This window comes from Macrobrachium rosenbergii, chromosome 13 (assembly GCF_040412425.1).
Source record: "Macrobrachium rosenbergii isolate ZJJX-2024 chromosome 13, ASM4041242v1, whole genome shotgun sequence".
Lineage (NCBI taxonomy): Eukaryota > Metazoa > Arthropoda > Malacostraca > Decapoda > Palaemonidae > Macrobrachium > Macrobrachium rosenbergii.
The window spans coordinates 12,864,680-12,882,179 of NC_089753.1; the positions used below are offsets into that span (position 1 = coordinate 12,864,680).

The following is a 17,500-nucleotide window of genomic DNA, read 5'->3' on the forward strand; positions in this document are numbered from 1 at the left end:
TGTGTGATATAATAAATATATATATATATATATATATATATATATATATATATATATATATATATATATATATATATATATGTATGTATGTATACATTTATATGTGCGTGCGTATATAATAAAATATATATATATATATATATATATATATATATATATATATATATATATATATATATATATATTATATATATAACATAAATTTGAAATGGACTGGAAAGCACGTGAAACCAATTATGTTGTTTATAAGCATATTTTCGACGTAGGTAGAGTCTATGTAGTGAATAAGTAGAAACGAAAGGCAATTAGCAGTTACTGATTACTATAAGGTAGATTTTTTGCTTTTTCCTTGAGTTTTTTCTTTGATAAAAGCCTTAGAGGTTTCGATATTGTAATTTTTAAGCACACACACACACATATATATGATTTTATATATGCGTGTGTGTGTAATTTATATATAAGATTACACATTTAATTATTTTATATATTCACTGGTAAATGATGAAACAATATTGGGAGTTGGAACAAATACAGAGAGAGAGAGAGAGAGAGAGAGAGAGAGAGAGAGAGAGAGAGAGAGCGGGCTTTTCGTATCAAAAGACTCAGTATTAGAAAGGAAGGGAAAGTAGACCTTCCACTGCCATTTTCTTCGCCTCTCTCTGAACGGGAACTGGAGTCTCACTCCACCACAAACCGATTGCTAATGAAGTGTAACGAGAGTGTAATTTTATTTTAGCGATACGCCCTCGGAGGTGTAGGCAGGTACACTCCTCGGGAGTGTAGGGAGTTTGGGAGCAAGTCATTATGAACCAGAGGGGTAGGGTGGGATGTGGAGGGGCCTCAAACCCCCCCTCAGTGGCCGCCATTTTGTTTTTGTCACGTGCAATTACTTTAGCCACCCCCTCCCCTCCCCTCCTCCCCAGAATACTCCACCCGATCCCCCTTCGCCATTCTTTCCCGCCTTTTCCCTCCCCTCTTTTTTTCCTCCTCCTCCTCCTCCTCCTCCTCAAATCATTTTCCCTACCTTCCGTTTTGCCCCTCGTACTTTCCTTAATTTTTTGGAAAGTGTTATTTGAAAGTTTGTTAACAGTAAATTTGCCCCTTTTTTTTTACCAGAAAACTGTGACTACTGTCTCTGTCACTCAGTGATCGTCGGTGAACAATTGCATATTATAAATCGATTAAACAATCGAGAATATCATTTAAAAACGGGAAATTGAGCAAAATACAGGGCGTCAGACATAACTGATAGGAAATCTATCTTATCTCTTTTGTGTAAGTTTAATATTATTACGTCTTCTGGTTGTTTTTACTTTACCTCGTTTCTTCGCTTATCATTACACTAAAATGTATGTATCCCGTAGCGAGCACCATTTACAGGATACCTTACGTGGCGCACTGTAGAGGGTATTAATGGTTCTTTGCAATGTCTCTTCTAAGGCTCCAGCTGCATTGCTGTCTGCCTTTTACTTTTCATCCGTTCCCTTCGGCCTCTTCCTCCCCTTAACTGTCCATCTTCTTGCTCCAATTTTCATCTTTCGTTTCAGGCCAGATCCTTGGGGCGAGCGCTATGAGTCTTGAATTGGGATTCATTAATAATAATGGTAATAATAATAACAATAAACCTCTTGTACAGATATGTTTCTCTTGATTTTTATTTCATCATTTTTATCCTTGAGTTTTCAGGCACTGTCTTGATTATGTTTTATTACTGACAGACATTCTGTTTTTTACTGAGGTGATTTTAGATGTACCTGATAAGCGGACCTGCTGTTGTACTAACAGAGAGAGAGAGAGAGAAATGTCATAGATTAAATCGAACCGTCACTTTTCCTCAAGAGAGAGAGAGAGAGAGAGAGAGAGAGAGAGAGAGAGAGAGAGAGAGAGAGAGGATGTGGCTGTGGTAGTTGGAACCAACTCGAGTCTCCCAAAAGCGATGAAGAGACAAGGAGAATGCAGCTTGGAGCGGCAAGTGCCTGAACACGTGCTCGGGGGCGGCGCCGACATTCATAAATATAGGCAATACGCCATAAAATGCGGCTTGCGAAATGCAACGGGATGCTCGAGCAACAAGCCGAAAAATGTGTCATTTTGTCATTGCGGTTCTGCGAGTGTCGCAACCTTTCGCCTCATTTCCCATTTTGTTTGGTCCCGATTTCGTCGCGCTTCGCCCTGCTTCGGTTTCGCTCCGGCGCTCCTCTCTTCGTGGTCTCTGGCCATGATGAGCTTCTCGTGTTATTGTTTCAGGTTGTATCGATCGGTGTGGGGGTGTTCGCACGCGTTGTTGGTTGAATTCAATGAGTTTTTTTATCATCATTATTTTTTTAAAAGGCTGGTAGCGGTTGAAATCCCCTGAGGAATGAAGAGATGACCGACGGACGCTGTGACATGGGTTCTGAAGCGTTTCGTTTTGCGGCCCGGCGCACTGCTGCAGGACTGCTGCAGGAGAAAGGATATGATATGTCAGGGTGATGCAACGTCCAGGACAAGGGTTCTGGATAGCAAATCGAACGGTTTATTTTCCCTTGGGATTGTGACAAATGGTTTGACATGTCGTTAATAATATCCAGGATTGACGATGCGCCGATGGTAAAACTACACAGCGAAAGGAATCTGTATTTTTCACGAGAAATTTTGGTAATTGACGTTGCCCGTTCCTCTTTACAATTACCTCAGACTGAAGGAACGTCGGAGACAAAGACCTGCCCAGCTGTTCAGATGTCATATTTGTCCTTAGTTACTGTGACCATTGAGGCAAGTGGTTTTCTCTGGAACAGACAATCACTCGAGAGGTATCATTCCAATGGACATTCACGACGATGAGTTATGGCTTTCGTCCGCAGCACGACAAACCGCGATGACGAGACGTCCAAACGGCGGCCGAAGCGTGATTGCAAGCGCAACCGACAACGTTGACGAAAGGACCGTTCCGACACTCCTATCATCACTCCGAAATTGCATCTTCGAGTGTACAATTTCTGTGTCTGGATTGGCAGTTAGCCGCCCTAAACGGGCTTCAAGGCGGGCATTAGGGCATTTTCTATCCACAATTATTGACCTATCTCAGTTTCAGATGACAGTGCTCAGATGAAATGAGTGCTGTAGAAGATGTTTGCACAGTAAGCATTCTCTGTAACATTCAGAACCTTTATTTTGGATGAGGCACTCTTACTCTTGCGGCCTAATTTGCCTTGGGTTCTCTTAAATCAGTTTATTATTTGAAGGCGATTACCCCAGCGACTGATAGTGTTTTGACAGTTTTCGTGTCTAACACTGTGGAGCTAATTTAAGCGAACTTAACACTGTTGTAGCTTATCTTGACGTCATTCCTGGAAAGATTTCTTTTACAGAAATTGTTGACATTACTTCTCTGTTTGGAGTGTTTGTATTCCGCCAATGGGTCTTTTAGATTGGAAGCTTAATCCAAATTGTATTTGGCGTTCTGATCCATTTTACCAAGCCCAAACATAATATGAGGGCAGAGCTAACAGTTAACGCTCATAACTTTTCGAGGTACCATGGGTTAAGGGAAACCTGCAACAACAGGTCTGATGCAAGCGGCAATGGGTCATAAAAAGGTATAAAAGGGATTAATGACTTGATCTGATTAGATGACTCGGTCGAATGATAGTTATTAAGGATATACAGTCATTCGAAGTTCTTGATGTTTGTTAGATTGATATATATATATATATATATATATATATATATATATATATATATATATATATATATATATATATATATATATATATATATATATATGTATAACTGAATCAAGAAAATATAGAACGTGATGAACATATAAATAAAGATAAAATCCACGAAGGAAACGGTAACACTGGAGTGCTGCGAGGCTTTTCGACACTTACGTCCTTTACTTAGCAGACAATTTATATTTCTTCAGTCTGCTAAGTAAAGGACGAGTGTCGAAAGGCCTCGCAGCACTCCAGTGTTTTATTTCCTTCGTGGATTTTATCTTTATATATATATATATATATATATATATATATATATATATATATATATATATATATATATATATATATATATATATATATATATATATATATATATATATATATATATATGTTTGTGTGTATATGTGTTTGGAGACACATTCTGTAGGAACTTGCATATTAATAAGTGTAATATCAAAAATGTATTTGTTTATAAGCGGGATGATCTCTTAGACATGTTTGATCCGAGCAGTTGTTTTAAGAAATTTGCCTAATATCACGTCGACAGAGGCGAGAGACCGAGCTCCAAAAGAGTCAACGCGCTGTCGGCCAGGGAAAAGTCAAAGCCTGATCCGCCGCCCAGAATGTAATTTCCCGCCGATCTTTAGTTTTCAAAATACAGTGTAAGAAACGGTACCCAATTTCCATCTATGATTTCTCTTACTTCCCGCACAGGCGTCTCGTTCTCCTCTCATCTCCCTCTCCAAGAACTCCAGCATCCCCCTCCACCACCCCCTCCAACGATCAGCTCCCCTCCCCACCCTCTCCACACTGCATCTTTCTGTTCGAAGCCACACGACGCTAAGCCATGTGCTCGATAGCAGTATCATTTTAATTTCCTCAACATGACATCACTCGCTCGCGACAAATAAAATCAACACATGTAACTCCCAGGAGTGATTATAAAACGCTGAGAAATTTCTATCTGGTAACTTTATGGCACTTCTCGTTGCCACACGCCGCCGGATGAAATCCCGCCGGGAGGGCAGAGAGGATAGCGCTAATCTCGCGGGGTCAGTAAGGTCGGTCCGTGCGCTCGGCCGCTCTGGGAAGACCGACCTTAGGTGCCGACCATTTTTTTCTTTTTTGCCTGGCTTAACAAAAGACGGACCCAATTATACACCAATGTACAAAGGTGCAGAGGCTAAAAAATGGTTACAATGCATTCTTGCTCTCTCGTTTGCTCGTTTTCGCTGCCTTCAGTATGTACTTGTTATTGTTTGACTGGAGAGAGAGAGAGAGAGAGAGAGAGAGAGAGAGAGAGATCGTAAAGGAAAGTACGATTGCTGTAAATCTATTACATTATGATTGTGTTAAGGAGTTTACTTCACTACTTCCTATTTCATATTATACCGACTTTCATAAGGATTCCCTTCAGAGTCAGCAATGCTTCGGATGATTATTTGCCACGAAGGGAGACGAAAGCAGTTTCGTTGCTTTAAGTTGGGCTATGTTCTAACTTTATTTTGTTTATTATCTTAATTTGTATATATTTTGAATGTGTACGTTTTATGAAGCCCTAAAATATTGTGGAATGAATCAGCTTCTGCGTAACTGTTGGTGTCATCTGAAAGGCATTTTTAATAATTTCTTTTGATGTATATAATATGTATATATATATTTATATATATATATATATATATATATATATATATATATATATATACACATTTATATATATAAAAATATACATTTATATATATATATATATATATATATATATAAAATAGTATAAAACAGAAAGTAACAAGTTGAATTGTTAAGAGAGAGAGAGAGAGAGAGAGAGAGAGAGAGAGGACAAATTGCTGACTAGACTCATTGCCAAACTTACCTGCACGGTGGAGGACAACCTGACGAGGGGAGGCTGAGCCATGTCGGAGGCCCTGACGACCAAGTTGTAGAAGCTCTGATCCTCCCTGTCCAAGGGCGCCCTGGTGTAGATGGTGCCATTTTCGCTGATGCTGAACTGGTTCTTCTCGTCTCCTCCCGAGATGGTGTACACGAGACGGCCGTTGAGACCTGCGGTGGAAAACGGATTGACTGATTGAATGGTTGATCAGTTGATTCTGAAACATAAGTTTCTAAATCAGTTGGTTAATTCAGTTGATTCTGAAACAAGTTAAAGTCACTGTAGCACTGGTCACTGACGAAGTAAAAGAAGATGATGAAGGTGAATGAGCAGAAGGAGGAGTAGGGGTTGTAAAAGTTGATCTTGGTCGTTTCAAGATTGGCCTTGTGTGTGTCAAACGGTGCTATGAGATGAATCTTCGGTTTGAATGGTTTGTCATGTGTTTGGGTTCGGATGTTGTGTGCGAAGATGATATTGCTTTGTATGCAGTGCCGAAGTTTATATTATTTGTGTTCGAGGTTGACTGTGTGTGTGTGTGTGTGCATGTGTGTGTGTGTGAGAGAGAGAAGGCGGGCGGGCGATTTTTCTACATTTGAGCTTAAAAGGTGGGCTTTATTATGAGTGAATGTTAGATTTATATATGTATATGAAATTTATCCCTTATGTCAATATCTGACTTTTGCACGCATCACACTTAACTTTCCATGTATGTCGTAAGTGTATTTTAAATGTGTCAAAAAATAATACTAATGGCGCCTATTGATATGTCGTCAGATTTTGGGTCTTATAAAATGGCACTCTTAGTGGCACTTACATTCATACCTTCTTTCCATACAAAATTTTAGCTGTCTGTCGTCATCTCTGGTCTCCCAAGCGGTATCCAAGTTCATTGTATTGGGATAATATTCCCCATATTTCTAACCTCGTTTGTAGCTATTAATTCTGTGACTCACTGAATGTGTTTCGATGGTCACATCCGACATTGCCAAGAGGTGGTTATGCCAAGCATCAGATAATCTAAAGAATCATCTTAATTGATCTTATTTTATTGACGTTAGTGATTCTGTTGACATTAGCAACGGAAATAATAATAGTAATAATCAATTTTACTTTGCGGAATTATTTTTCTTTATATAAATTCAATGTAATATCTAACTTACATTTTTTAAACATTCAGCGCTGAGCAAAAGGTTTAAAGGTGTAACAAAAGGAAAAGAGTTGGAGTATATACATTTAAAAAGTACAGTTTGGTGACAGTAACTTGGGATGGCCAATTTTGATTCAGCCAGCTATTTCAGCCTCCCAAACACAAACCAAAACAGACAGCTAAACAAATGGCTGTCTGGGGCTTAGGCCTTCTGAATGAAAAACAAAGAAATAAATGAATCAATCAGTTTATTCACGCACCTGAGTCTTGATCAGTGGCCGACACGGAGAGGACGGAGGACCCAACGGTGATGTTTTCAAAGACTTCGTCAGAATAGCTCATTGGGTCGAAGATCGGGGCGTTGTCATTGAGGTCCTGGACGTTGAAGTAAACAGTAACCGTAGAGGAGAGCGAAGGAGTGCCCGTATCCTGAGCCTGCACCACCAGGATGTAATGCTGAACCTGCAGGAGAAAGAATAAGTTTTATTGAGATACATGTCTGTGGTTTCACAGTCTACACATGAGTCTACACATGATGTTTTCAAGTCGGATGGAAAGCAAAGGATTTAGTGACTACAAGTGGAGATGACGTCACACAATCGACTTTTCTTTTTCTTTTTTTTTAACGGTTTTGATGATCTGCAGTTTTTCACGTTCAGTATGAAGTTGTTCAAGTTCTTTATGAAAGCAAGGAAGGAGATTCTTTTGTGTTATGCACATAAGTATTCTACGAAAAGTACTTGAAATCGATTGTTACTATGCAAGGGAAGATAATTATATGCATCTTTAGGAAAGGAAGCTCCACGTGCTTTGAATTTGGATATATATACAAATATATATATATATATATGTATATATATATATATATATATATATATATATATATATATATATATATATATATATATATATATATATATATATATATATATATATATATATATATATATATATATATATATGTGTGTGTGTGTGTGTGTATATATATATATATTTATATATATACATACATATATATATAACTCAAAATTTAGTTTTTTATATATATAAACTTATATGAGAGAACACACAGGACTATTAAAGGTAACGAGTTGGGTTTTGCAGATCATCGCAGGGACATCTAAAGTTAAGGGTACTAGATACTGCGCAAAGAGTCGCATGACCTTTTCGCATTGACCAAAGAATCGTGATGCAAATATATCATAACTGGTTATCGGTAACATTCAAGAAATAATTCAGAACAAAGTAACGCAATATTGCAGGGCTGCAAGTCCTTTGACTTCGAATCCATAAATATTGTGCAGTTTTTTTTTTGGGGGGGAGACCGCTTTCTCTCTCTCTCTCTCTCTCTCTCTCTCTCTCTCTCTCTCTCTGTTGCTGTCTGTCTGTATCCTCCCTGGCGTTAATTGATGGAGCTGTTTGCAGTCAATTTAAAATTGGATGCCATCACTCATGGCTGTGGACTCAGGTTAATGACTGTGAGTTTTTATTCTGCTATATTGAAATATGTGAGCAAGTGCAGACAAGTATATATGCATGATATATATATATATATATATATATATATATATATATATATATATATATATATATATATATATATATGTATATATATATATATATATACATACATACATACATACATACATACATGTACACATAACACACACACACACACACACACACACACTTTCAAGATCTCAGATTTTCATAATTCACAACCTTACATTTTAGTTTATGAAGATTTATAAGGAAAAAGTATAGACTTGAAAATCCTAGTGTATTACTGTAGTATTTGGCCAAGTGCTACAGTGCTGTATAAATCGATTGCATTATGGGCGTTAACACTCAACATTTAACATACCGCTATTGCTGCAGACAGTAATTCTGATTATATACAGTATATTTCTTTTAAAGAATATCTTTAAAGAATATTTTCAGGTGAAGATGAAAGTACGATAACGGCCTCTGTGTTATTATTTATGATTTTTTTAATACCTCCATACATGCTAAACACACACAATAATATATATATATATATATATATATATATATATATATATATATATATATATATATATATATATATATATGTTTGTATGTATGTACGTATGTGTGTGTGAGGATGTGCATACTGTAAAAATGTGTAAATCTTTTTTCCTATATATTATTTACTACAGCAATGACGTACCTAGAAGAAATTACGAAAAAGAAATAGAAACTCTCTCTCTCTCTCTCTCTCTCTCTCTCTCTCTCTCTCTCTCTCTCTCTCTCTCTCTCTCTCTGTTGGCTCAGCTGTTCTCAGCGTTCGACTCTCGAGCCGCCAAAGAAGAATTAGAGAATTCATTTTGGTGATAGAAATTCATTTCTCGTCATAACGATTCCACAATAAGCTGTAGGTCCCGTTGCTAAGTAACCCAGGTTCTTAGCCACGTAAAAATAAGTCTAATCCTTCGGGCCAGCCCTAGAGCTGTTAACCAGCTCAGTGGTCTGGTTAAACTAAGATTTTAATATTTGAAAGAACGTTAACACGGACTCATTTTAAGGTCCGCAAGTATTTTATATTTAGCTCGCTCATTTTAATACGCCAATGATTTATGGCGCTTTATCACCTGGGAGGAATTGAGTCTGCTCTTGAATGCGTGCTTACAAGGCTTTGGCGTGTGCTGATTCTGATTATTACAATTATTATTATTGTCGTAGTTGCTCTTGTTATACTGTTGATGTTTTGTTATGATATTAGTAACGATATTAATCATCATTATTATTTATTATTATTATTATTATCGTTACAGATATAATATCTTCACGCCGCGTGAACACCGCTCATTGCAGTTGTTGTTACTGTATCATGGCGTCATTAATAAAGAAATACCATTTCGCAGATGCTAATTTGCTCAGCTGCAAGAATATTAAGGCAAAGGTGCGCGCCAGCCATGTCGCCCCGCGCCAAGATCGTCGTCCATCACAGGTCGAAGAGTCTCGCTCTCCTAAGTCAAAAATTATCGTACGTGTAAATAATAATTCTTTTTTGAAAAACTATCGCGCCCATAAATCAAGAGTTATCGTCCTCGTAAGTCAACGTCGGCGGTGTCAGGAGCAGTCGCTGTAGTGCCATGTTCGCTCGGCGCTCCGAAGCCCATCATAATTAAAAGGAGATAATCGAGGCGCGACTTATACGGCGAACATGGAATGAGACCTCCCAAGTGCGCATGCGCCCGGGAGCGAGGTCAGGTCAGCACGATCCCCCTCCGTCGTCGCTGAAGGTCAGAGCCGAGCGGCTGACCGCAGAAACAAAACCGCGATGACACTTGCAAAGTGTGACACAATCCCTTGCTGCCGGATGGCGGAGGCATTGCATAATGCTGTCCCTCTCCCTCCTCCTCCTCCTCCTCCTCCTCCTCCTCCTCCTCCTCCTCGTCGTCGTCTTCTTCCCAGCCCCCCCCCTCCCCTCCCTCACCTCCTCCCTTCTCTGTACGAGATCGCAAGGGAAGGGGGACGGACTCTGTCGTTGCTTTTCTCAAAGATTATTATTATTATTATTATCGTTGTGCGACTGCCCAGACACACAATAGCATATATATATATATATATATATATATATATATATATATATATATATATATATATATATATATATATATATATATATATATATATATATATGTGTGTGTGTGTGTGTAGGCATATATATGTATATATATATATATATATATATATATATATATATATATATATATATATATGTATATATGTGTGTGTGTGTGTGTGTGTGTGTAATCGATAGCATATATATATATATATATATATATATATATATATATATATATATATATATATATATATATATATATATATATATATATATATATATATATATATATATATTTGCAATTCTTCATAATTTTCAGATAGAGAGATGTAAAAGTTGCGCCCCTCGACTCAAGATCTAAGTACAATTAACGGGCGGATTTCCTTAATGCACGCCAGCGCTTACATAATCACTTCATCATTTCAAAAAAAAGAGAGAGAAAAAAAGGAAACTTGTGCTTAGACAGGCGCCGTCTTATCAGCCTCTCCATTATGATAAGAATCACGACAGTCTTTTAAAAGTCTCTTGTTGGAGATTTTCGATTATCAACTTTATGCGTGTTCCAAGATTATTTTCTAATAATTCCTAATAAGTTTTTTCCTTCGATCATCGACTTGATGCATATTCCGAGATGATGATTTCTTTTAAATCATCCTACGCCTCCTCATCCCTTCCACTTACTTTTTTTTTTTTTAATAACTTTCCTCATGTCGTGAAGTATTGCATGTTTCACACGCTGACTTTTCCTCCCTTACTAAAGTCAGAAATGATACAATAAATTACATATTTTTCACTGAAGTTAAAAAAGAAATTGAAAACCTACTGATACGAAACGTATTTATCCTGACCGCTATGAATAAATACTTGCATATTTACAGTCACATCTGTATGCATACTGTATAGTATATATACGCAGATTATAAGAAAACCCACACATATACGTCTTCCAGTAGTTTCCGTTCATTGATTAACCGTTTTCGTAAAACACATTTTCTGAACAACTGAAACGAAAAACATTATCATCTTACTCGAACCACCAGCTCTTCACAGCTTCATTTAATGTAATCTTCTCAGTGTAACCTGAGTTCATTTGAGCTTTCTTCAGACCAGCTAATTTTCCTGGGGTTTCTTTGCTTTATAAGTAAAGTTATTTTCAAGTCTATCTTTCATGAAATAACAATGATACTAAGAACTATTACTATTTTTATTATTAGTAAAAGTCGTGTTCCTGGATGTTCATGCGAGGTAAATATCGGATGCATAACTGTTAAAGAACCGTTAATTTTCAGCTCCTTTATGCTTAGATGAGTTAAATCTCAAGTCTGCCAATGTTTCATTAAATCAGTTTGAGTTCTTCGGTGTTTGATACGATAAAACTTTGAAATGTTTAAATAGATAGTGGCTGTGTTTTTGTCAACTTGATGTGAAAACTGATCCCCAGTCTTTTTCGTTAAGTAAAACATGAGGTAAATCTTGAAGTTGCTTTTTGAATAATTAAAATTTGAAGTTCTTTATTTGAGTCAAGTAAGTTTTGAGTTCTGAATAAATGAGGAAAACGTCACGTTCAAGTAAGGCCATTCGGAGGCCCTCGCAACTCTATTAGCTCCTTTTGACCCCTCATTTACGTAGCAGAACACCGGGAATCTGTGTCGGCGATAATTCATGAGGGAGAGGTCAAGTTCATTAATCAGTTTATCTCTTCCCTGTAATTCCCACCACTTTAAAGGTACTCATTTTGGTTATGAGTTGTGCAGAGGACATATAGACTTGCATACACAGATGTGCGCGCGCATGGACGTACATAGATAAAAAGAAACCAATTTTGATAATAATTAAGGCAGGGGTAGTATAAACTTTCACACAAAAACACATACAGAGTTAAGAATGGTTAATAATTCGATTTGCTATGAGATTATTTTGTTGAGATGCCGTTCAATATCCGCTTGCCTTAAATTATTAAAGACCTCGTTAAGATAAAGAGACACGGCATTTTGTTATTTTCGGTGATATTTTTAAATTTTTATACCCCTAGAGAGAGAGAGAGAGAGAGAGAGAGAGAGAGAGAGAGAGAGAGATTATTACGTGGGCAGTATTGAAATCGCCTGGATAATTTAGGGGTAAAAATGATGTAAAAGGCCGTTTTGACATTGATTTTAACGAGAGAGAGAGAGAGAGAGAGAGAGAGAGAGAGAGAGAGAGAGAAATTGTTGTTATAAGCGGCGCTGAAATTACCTTAATAACTTTGACAAAAAAGAAAATGGTAAAGATAAATATATCAGACGTTTATATAGCATTTCTTCATTTTTAAATCCCTGATATGAGAGAGAGAGAGAGAGAGAGAGAGAGAGAGAGAGAGAGAGAGAGAGAGAGAGAGAGAGAGCAATCGTGCCGCAAGGACCCGGCGCGCCCATCTTTATCTGATCGGGCAACTTGGCATTGTCCTCTTAACGAATCTGAAACATATTTCATATTTTGATTTATGGCTGCGCCGCGTAATCTAATACACTGACAAGGCTTAATAATGATAATTTACACGTCCCATTTTATATTCATGGAGTTAAAAAGCTGTTGGCTCTCGACTTTTAACTCTGTGTGCCTTTTGAAATATGTCGTACATTGTTACTTTTGATGTCTCTTTGTTGGTCGGGGAGGAGGTCCAGTGTATTAGGTTACTTGAGAAATGTCTTTCACGTGCTCGTGTCGACTTTTATCGAGGTCTCTTTTATAGGGCGCCGCTTGAGGGAGTCGGTATTTAAATTGCCCTTTATTTTATTTTCGCAGCTCACAAATTGCGCAGTGTTTGGTAATGATAACATAATTACTGAACATTAGATCCCCGTTTTCATTTTGTATCTTTTTTTCTTTTTTCTGTTGCAGACGACGTTGAGCGTCACACCAGGACAACTCGCATCAAGATTATTCTTATCGGTTTATCTAAACAAAGAAAACCATAACCGTATCTTTTTTTTTTCCAAGACCAAGGAACATTACTTGTTTACTGTCTTTTTCTGAGTATTGCAAAATAGGATTTTTTTCCTTTTCCCTTTTACTTTTATAGGGAATAGCTGTTATCATTTGCTGTTATCAGAATCACAGTATCATTTTCCATGGAATACAGAGAAATCCTATCACTTCTATAGGCGTCTAAGCTCGGACAAACAAAATCATTTCTATAGTTTTAATGTTGACAAAAAATTCTTGATATGTAAAACTTTCTTTGAAAGAACATGGATTGATATTGTTATTTCGGGCTCTTTAATAACGCGCAGAAGCATTATTATTTCTGATTTCTATCTGAGCAGTGAGAAATATTACCATTACTCCAGACTTCTATCTGAACACGGACAAACATTACCATTTTTAACTTTTATCTGAGGTTGAAAAAATATTACTCAATGCTCCTCACTTCATCTAAACAGAGAGATACATTACTAAATATTCATTTGAACACTGAAAAACAATACGTCTTCTGAATTTATCTAAACATGGGAGAAACATTAATGGTTTGAGACTGTTCGTAACTTATAAAAACATTTCTGACTTTTTATTTTAACTTGGGAAAAGTAATTTCTACTTATTTGTGGGCTCACTGAAACGTTCTCAATCCTGGCTTTCATCTGAATACTGGAAAACTATTCATTAACATTCTTGTCTCTATTTCATCACAGAGAACCATTACTGTTCATCTTTAAGCGGAGATGAAATTTCCATCACCTACTACTTGGCCACTCTTAAAACATTACGGTTCCAAACTCCTATCTTGAAATGGAGCAGCATTTATCATATCGACCATTTCATCTCAACTCAGGTAAACGTTACTTGACTTTACATACACTCAGAAGCACTTCCAAACCTGACTTGTATCTGGGCACCGAGAAACACCACCTTTTCTTTCTCTTTCCCCTCTTAAACCCCCTCCCCTCCTTCCCTCCAACTCACCGCCCCCCTCTCCTGCTGCTCTTTGAGTCACAAGATTAATGCTACAGCGTTAGAATCCAATGGCATGTGGCCCTTGGCGACGTAGAAGTTTGGGTAAGGGTATCTTAAAAGCCCCATAACGGTACCTCGGAATTACACCAAAGACGAATGATGTGGAGTGACTAATTAGGGTTCCGTCAGGTGCGTGCGTGCGTGCGTGTGTTCGTCTCGAATGTGTTTTGAGATGATAGGGACTTCATCTTCAGGACAGAATGATCCATGGCACAACCCGGGCAGCCATGTTTGTTTTGGCTGTGGGTCCGGGAGTGGAAGCCTTGTTCTTCCTTTTTTTTTTTTTACCGTGCAATTGAGAGGAGCTTCTTGTGGATTCAGTGTATCTATTTATTTCTGCTTGGGTTCGTTTCCCCGTGGCTGTCTTCATTACCTCTTCTTTTTGGTTACTAAATTTTACTAAGTATTTTCCATCTTAAAAACGTGCCTTTTTACACAAGGTTCTTCGACCGTTGTTAACCACTTTTTCTTCATTATATTCTCTCTCTCTCTCTCTCTCTCTCTCTCTCTCTCTCTCTCTCTCTCTCTCTCTCTCTGTATATATATATATATATATATATATATATATATATATATATATATATATATATATATATATATATATACATATATATATATATATATATATATATATATACATACATATATATATATATATATATATAGAGAGAGAGAGAGAGAGAGAGAGAGAGAGAGAGAAGAGAGAGAGAGAGAGAGAGAATAAAATAACGAAAAAAGTGGTTAACAACGGTCGAAGAACCTTATATAAAAAAAGGCACGCTTTTAAGATGGAAAATACATAGTAAAATTTAGTCTGATTATATATATATATATATATATATATATATATATATATATATATATATATATATATATATATATATGTATGTATATATATAATCGTGCAAGAAATTTTTATCTGAAGTGCATACAATTATAATCAATGGTATTTGCAACAATAAAATTAATTTCGTATTGGAAACCTGTAATTTCTAAAGCTGTTATTTTATTCGATTCTTTATCATTATTTTAAAGGAAAATTAACTTGTGTTTAGTATCTCATTTTCGTAACCTGTTTTATTCGACCCTTTTTCATTGACGATATGGCAATATAAGAATTTACAAAGGTTTGCTTTTCTTATTCCGGACTGTTCTATAATCTTGACTCGTGAACTATGTTGAATAAGTTTAGATAATGTTAAAGATTAATATAAAAGTATATTCCTAATATATTCTTATCCCAATTCATAATTCTTTCAGAAAGTGGAGCAGTGCTGATAATAATTTTCACCGGTCTTCTACTATTTTTCTCCCTCTCTTTTATTTCTGTGTTCTTTCGTCCTCAGAGTGTCTCTTCTGTTTTCTCTTCATCCTTTTTTTTGTCTATTTTATTATCTGTTCTACTCTTCCTCTTCCTTCTCCAAATTCTCATATAAGTCATTTCTTTTCTCCTCTCTCTTCACAGCATTATTTTCCTCTTTATCATCTCACCAGTTCTCCCCTTCCTCACTTGCCTCGTGTTTTCCTCTTTGCATTCTTCAACTGCTACTTCTCACCCATCATCAAATGTCTCTTCTATGTTCCCTTCCACCCCGAATAGTAGACCCAGTACGCATGTGTGAGTGTGTGTGTTCTCTAAGAGAGAGAGAAAGAGAGAGAGAAAGCGTCTTTTAACATCCCATTACTTCCAATGCAGCTTCGCAGAAAATTTAGACAGATGACCCACACGAAGCGTTCGGAGGCCTTGAGAGTCAACAGGTAACCACCATACATACCAGTACAGTCGGAAAGACGCAATGGCATCATACATCCTATCAGCCTCCCGTCATCTCTCTCTCTCTCTCTCTCTCTCTCTCTCTCTCTCTGTTGATAATGAGAGCAACAGCGTCAACGAGCTGTCTCTCCTAATTTGCTCTCATCATCGCCTCCGACACGGTGACAGGGTACAACGCCATGATATACAGGTTGCTGTCTAGTTCGAAAGCCTCTGGATATATATATATATATATATATATATATATATATATATATATATATATATATATATATATATATATACATATACAGTATATATATACATATATATATTTATAAATACATATATATTGTGTTTGAATACATATTCTTAAAGATCACAAAAATGCACGTGACTTTGGTATTAGACGAACCTTCAGTAATATTTAAAAGATAACAGATACTCCCATATGCATATATATATATATATATATATATATATATATATATATATATATATATATATACAGTATATATATACATATATATATATAGAATATGCATATATATATGTATACACATATAAATTCGGAACTAACTTGTACAAGAAATGGTGTATTTAATTTTCCTGACTTTTTACATGTTCATTTTAGCAGATATAAACCGTCAAAATTTCTGCAATTTTGATATTATTATTATTATTATTATTATTATTATTATTATTATTATTATTATTATTATTATTATTATTATTATTATTATTATTATTAGTTATGTTATTGTGTTAGAAACTCGACACGTGATCAAACAGTGAGCAGAAAATATCCTTTTTATTTCTTTATTCTATTTTTTTTTTCAAAACTGGCTTTTAACTGTCCTGTTGTGTTAACAGTGTGATTCTTGATGATTGTAATGATTATTAATTTTATACACTGTAATGCATTGTTCTAAATCTCACTGCTATTCACCATTACCATTTGTGTCGTTATTCATTCATTTCTGTCATTCTTATGGTTTTTCATGTTAGGCATTTAACAGTCGCATACTACTTATAATGATATGAACATTTTATCGTTGTCTAATCTCATGTTTGTTGAAAAGCAGAACAACAGGATAACTAATTTTTGGTATGTTGTACAAGTATTGAATTTAATGGAGCACCCAGTGATTTTAAAATTTATATCGGGTTAATGTCACTCGTATGTCAAAAGATACAAGTTGACGGCTTTTTTTCGTATTCAAGTTGAGTGTTTGTTATAAAGTTCGGAGTGACTTTTCTTTATGTACTCAAGTCGCGATTTCATGAGAAAATACGGGACGAATTTTTTTGTGCTGTGCTTAGATCGCCGATTTGTAAAAAAAAAAAAAAGTATTTGAATCGCTAAGGTGTTAGGATGAGTCCTCTGTTCAGTATCATTATTGTAATTGTTAATTTTAATACTACTTCA

General features: G+C 36.2%; 1 protein-coding gene across 1 annotated transcript in view; it reads right to left on the reverse strand.

Moving 5' to 3' along the window:
* ft (cadherin-related tumor suppressor fat) overlaps positions 1-17,500 on the reverse strand; it is a 474,756-nt gene that overhangs the window by 128,182 nt on the left and 329,074 nt on the right. The window contains exons 5-6 of the mRNA XM_067114229.1: positions 6,997-7,198; positions 5,572-5,759 (exon numbers count right to left, since the gene is read on the reverse strand). Of these exons, the coding sequence (XP_066970330.1) occupies positions 5,572-5,759; positions 6,997-7,198 (390 nt within the window). The remainder of the gene's footprint in view (positions 1-5,571; positions 5,760-6,996; positions 7,199-17,500) is intronic.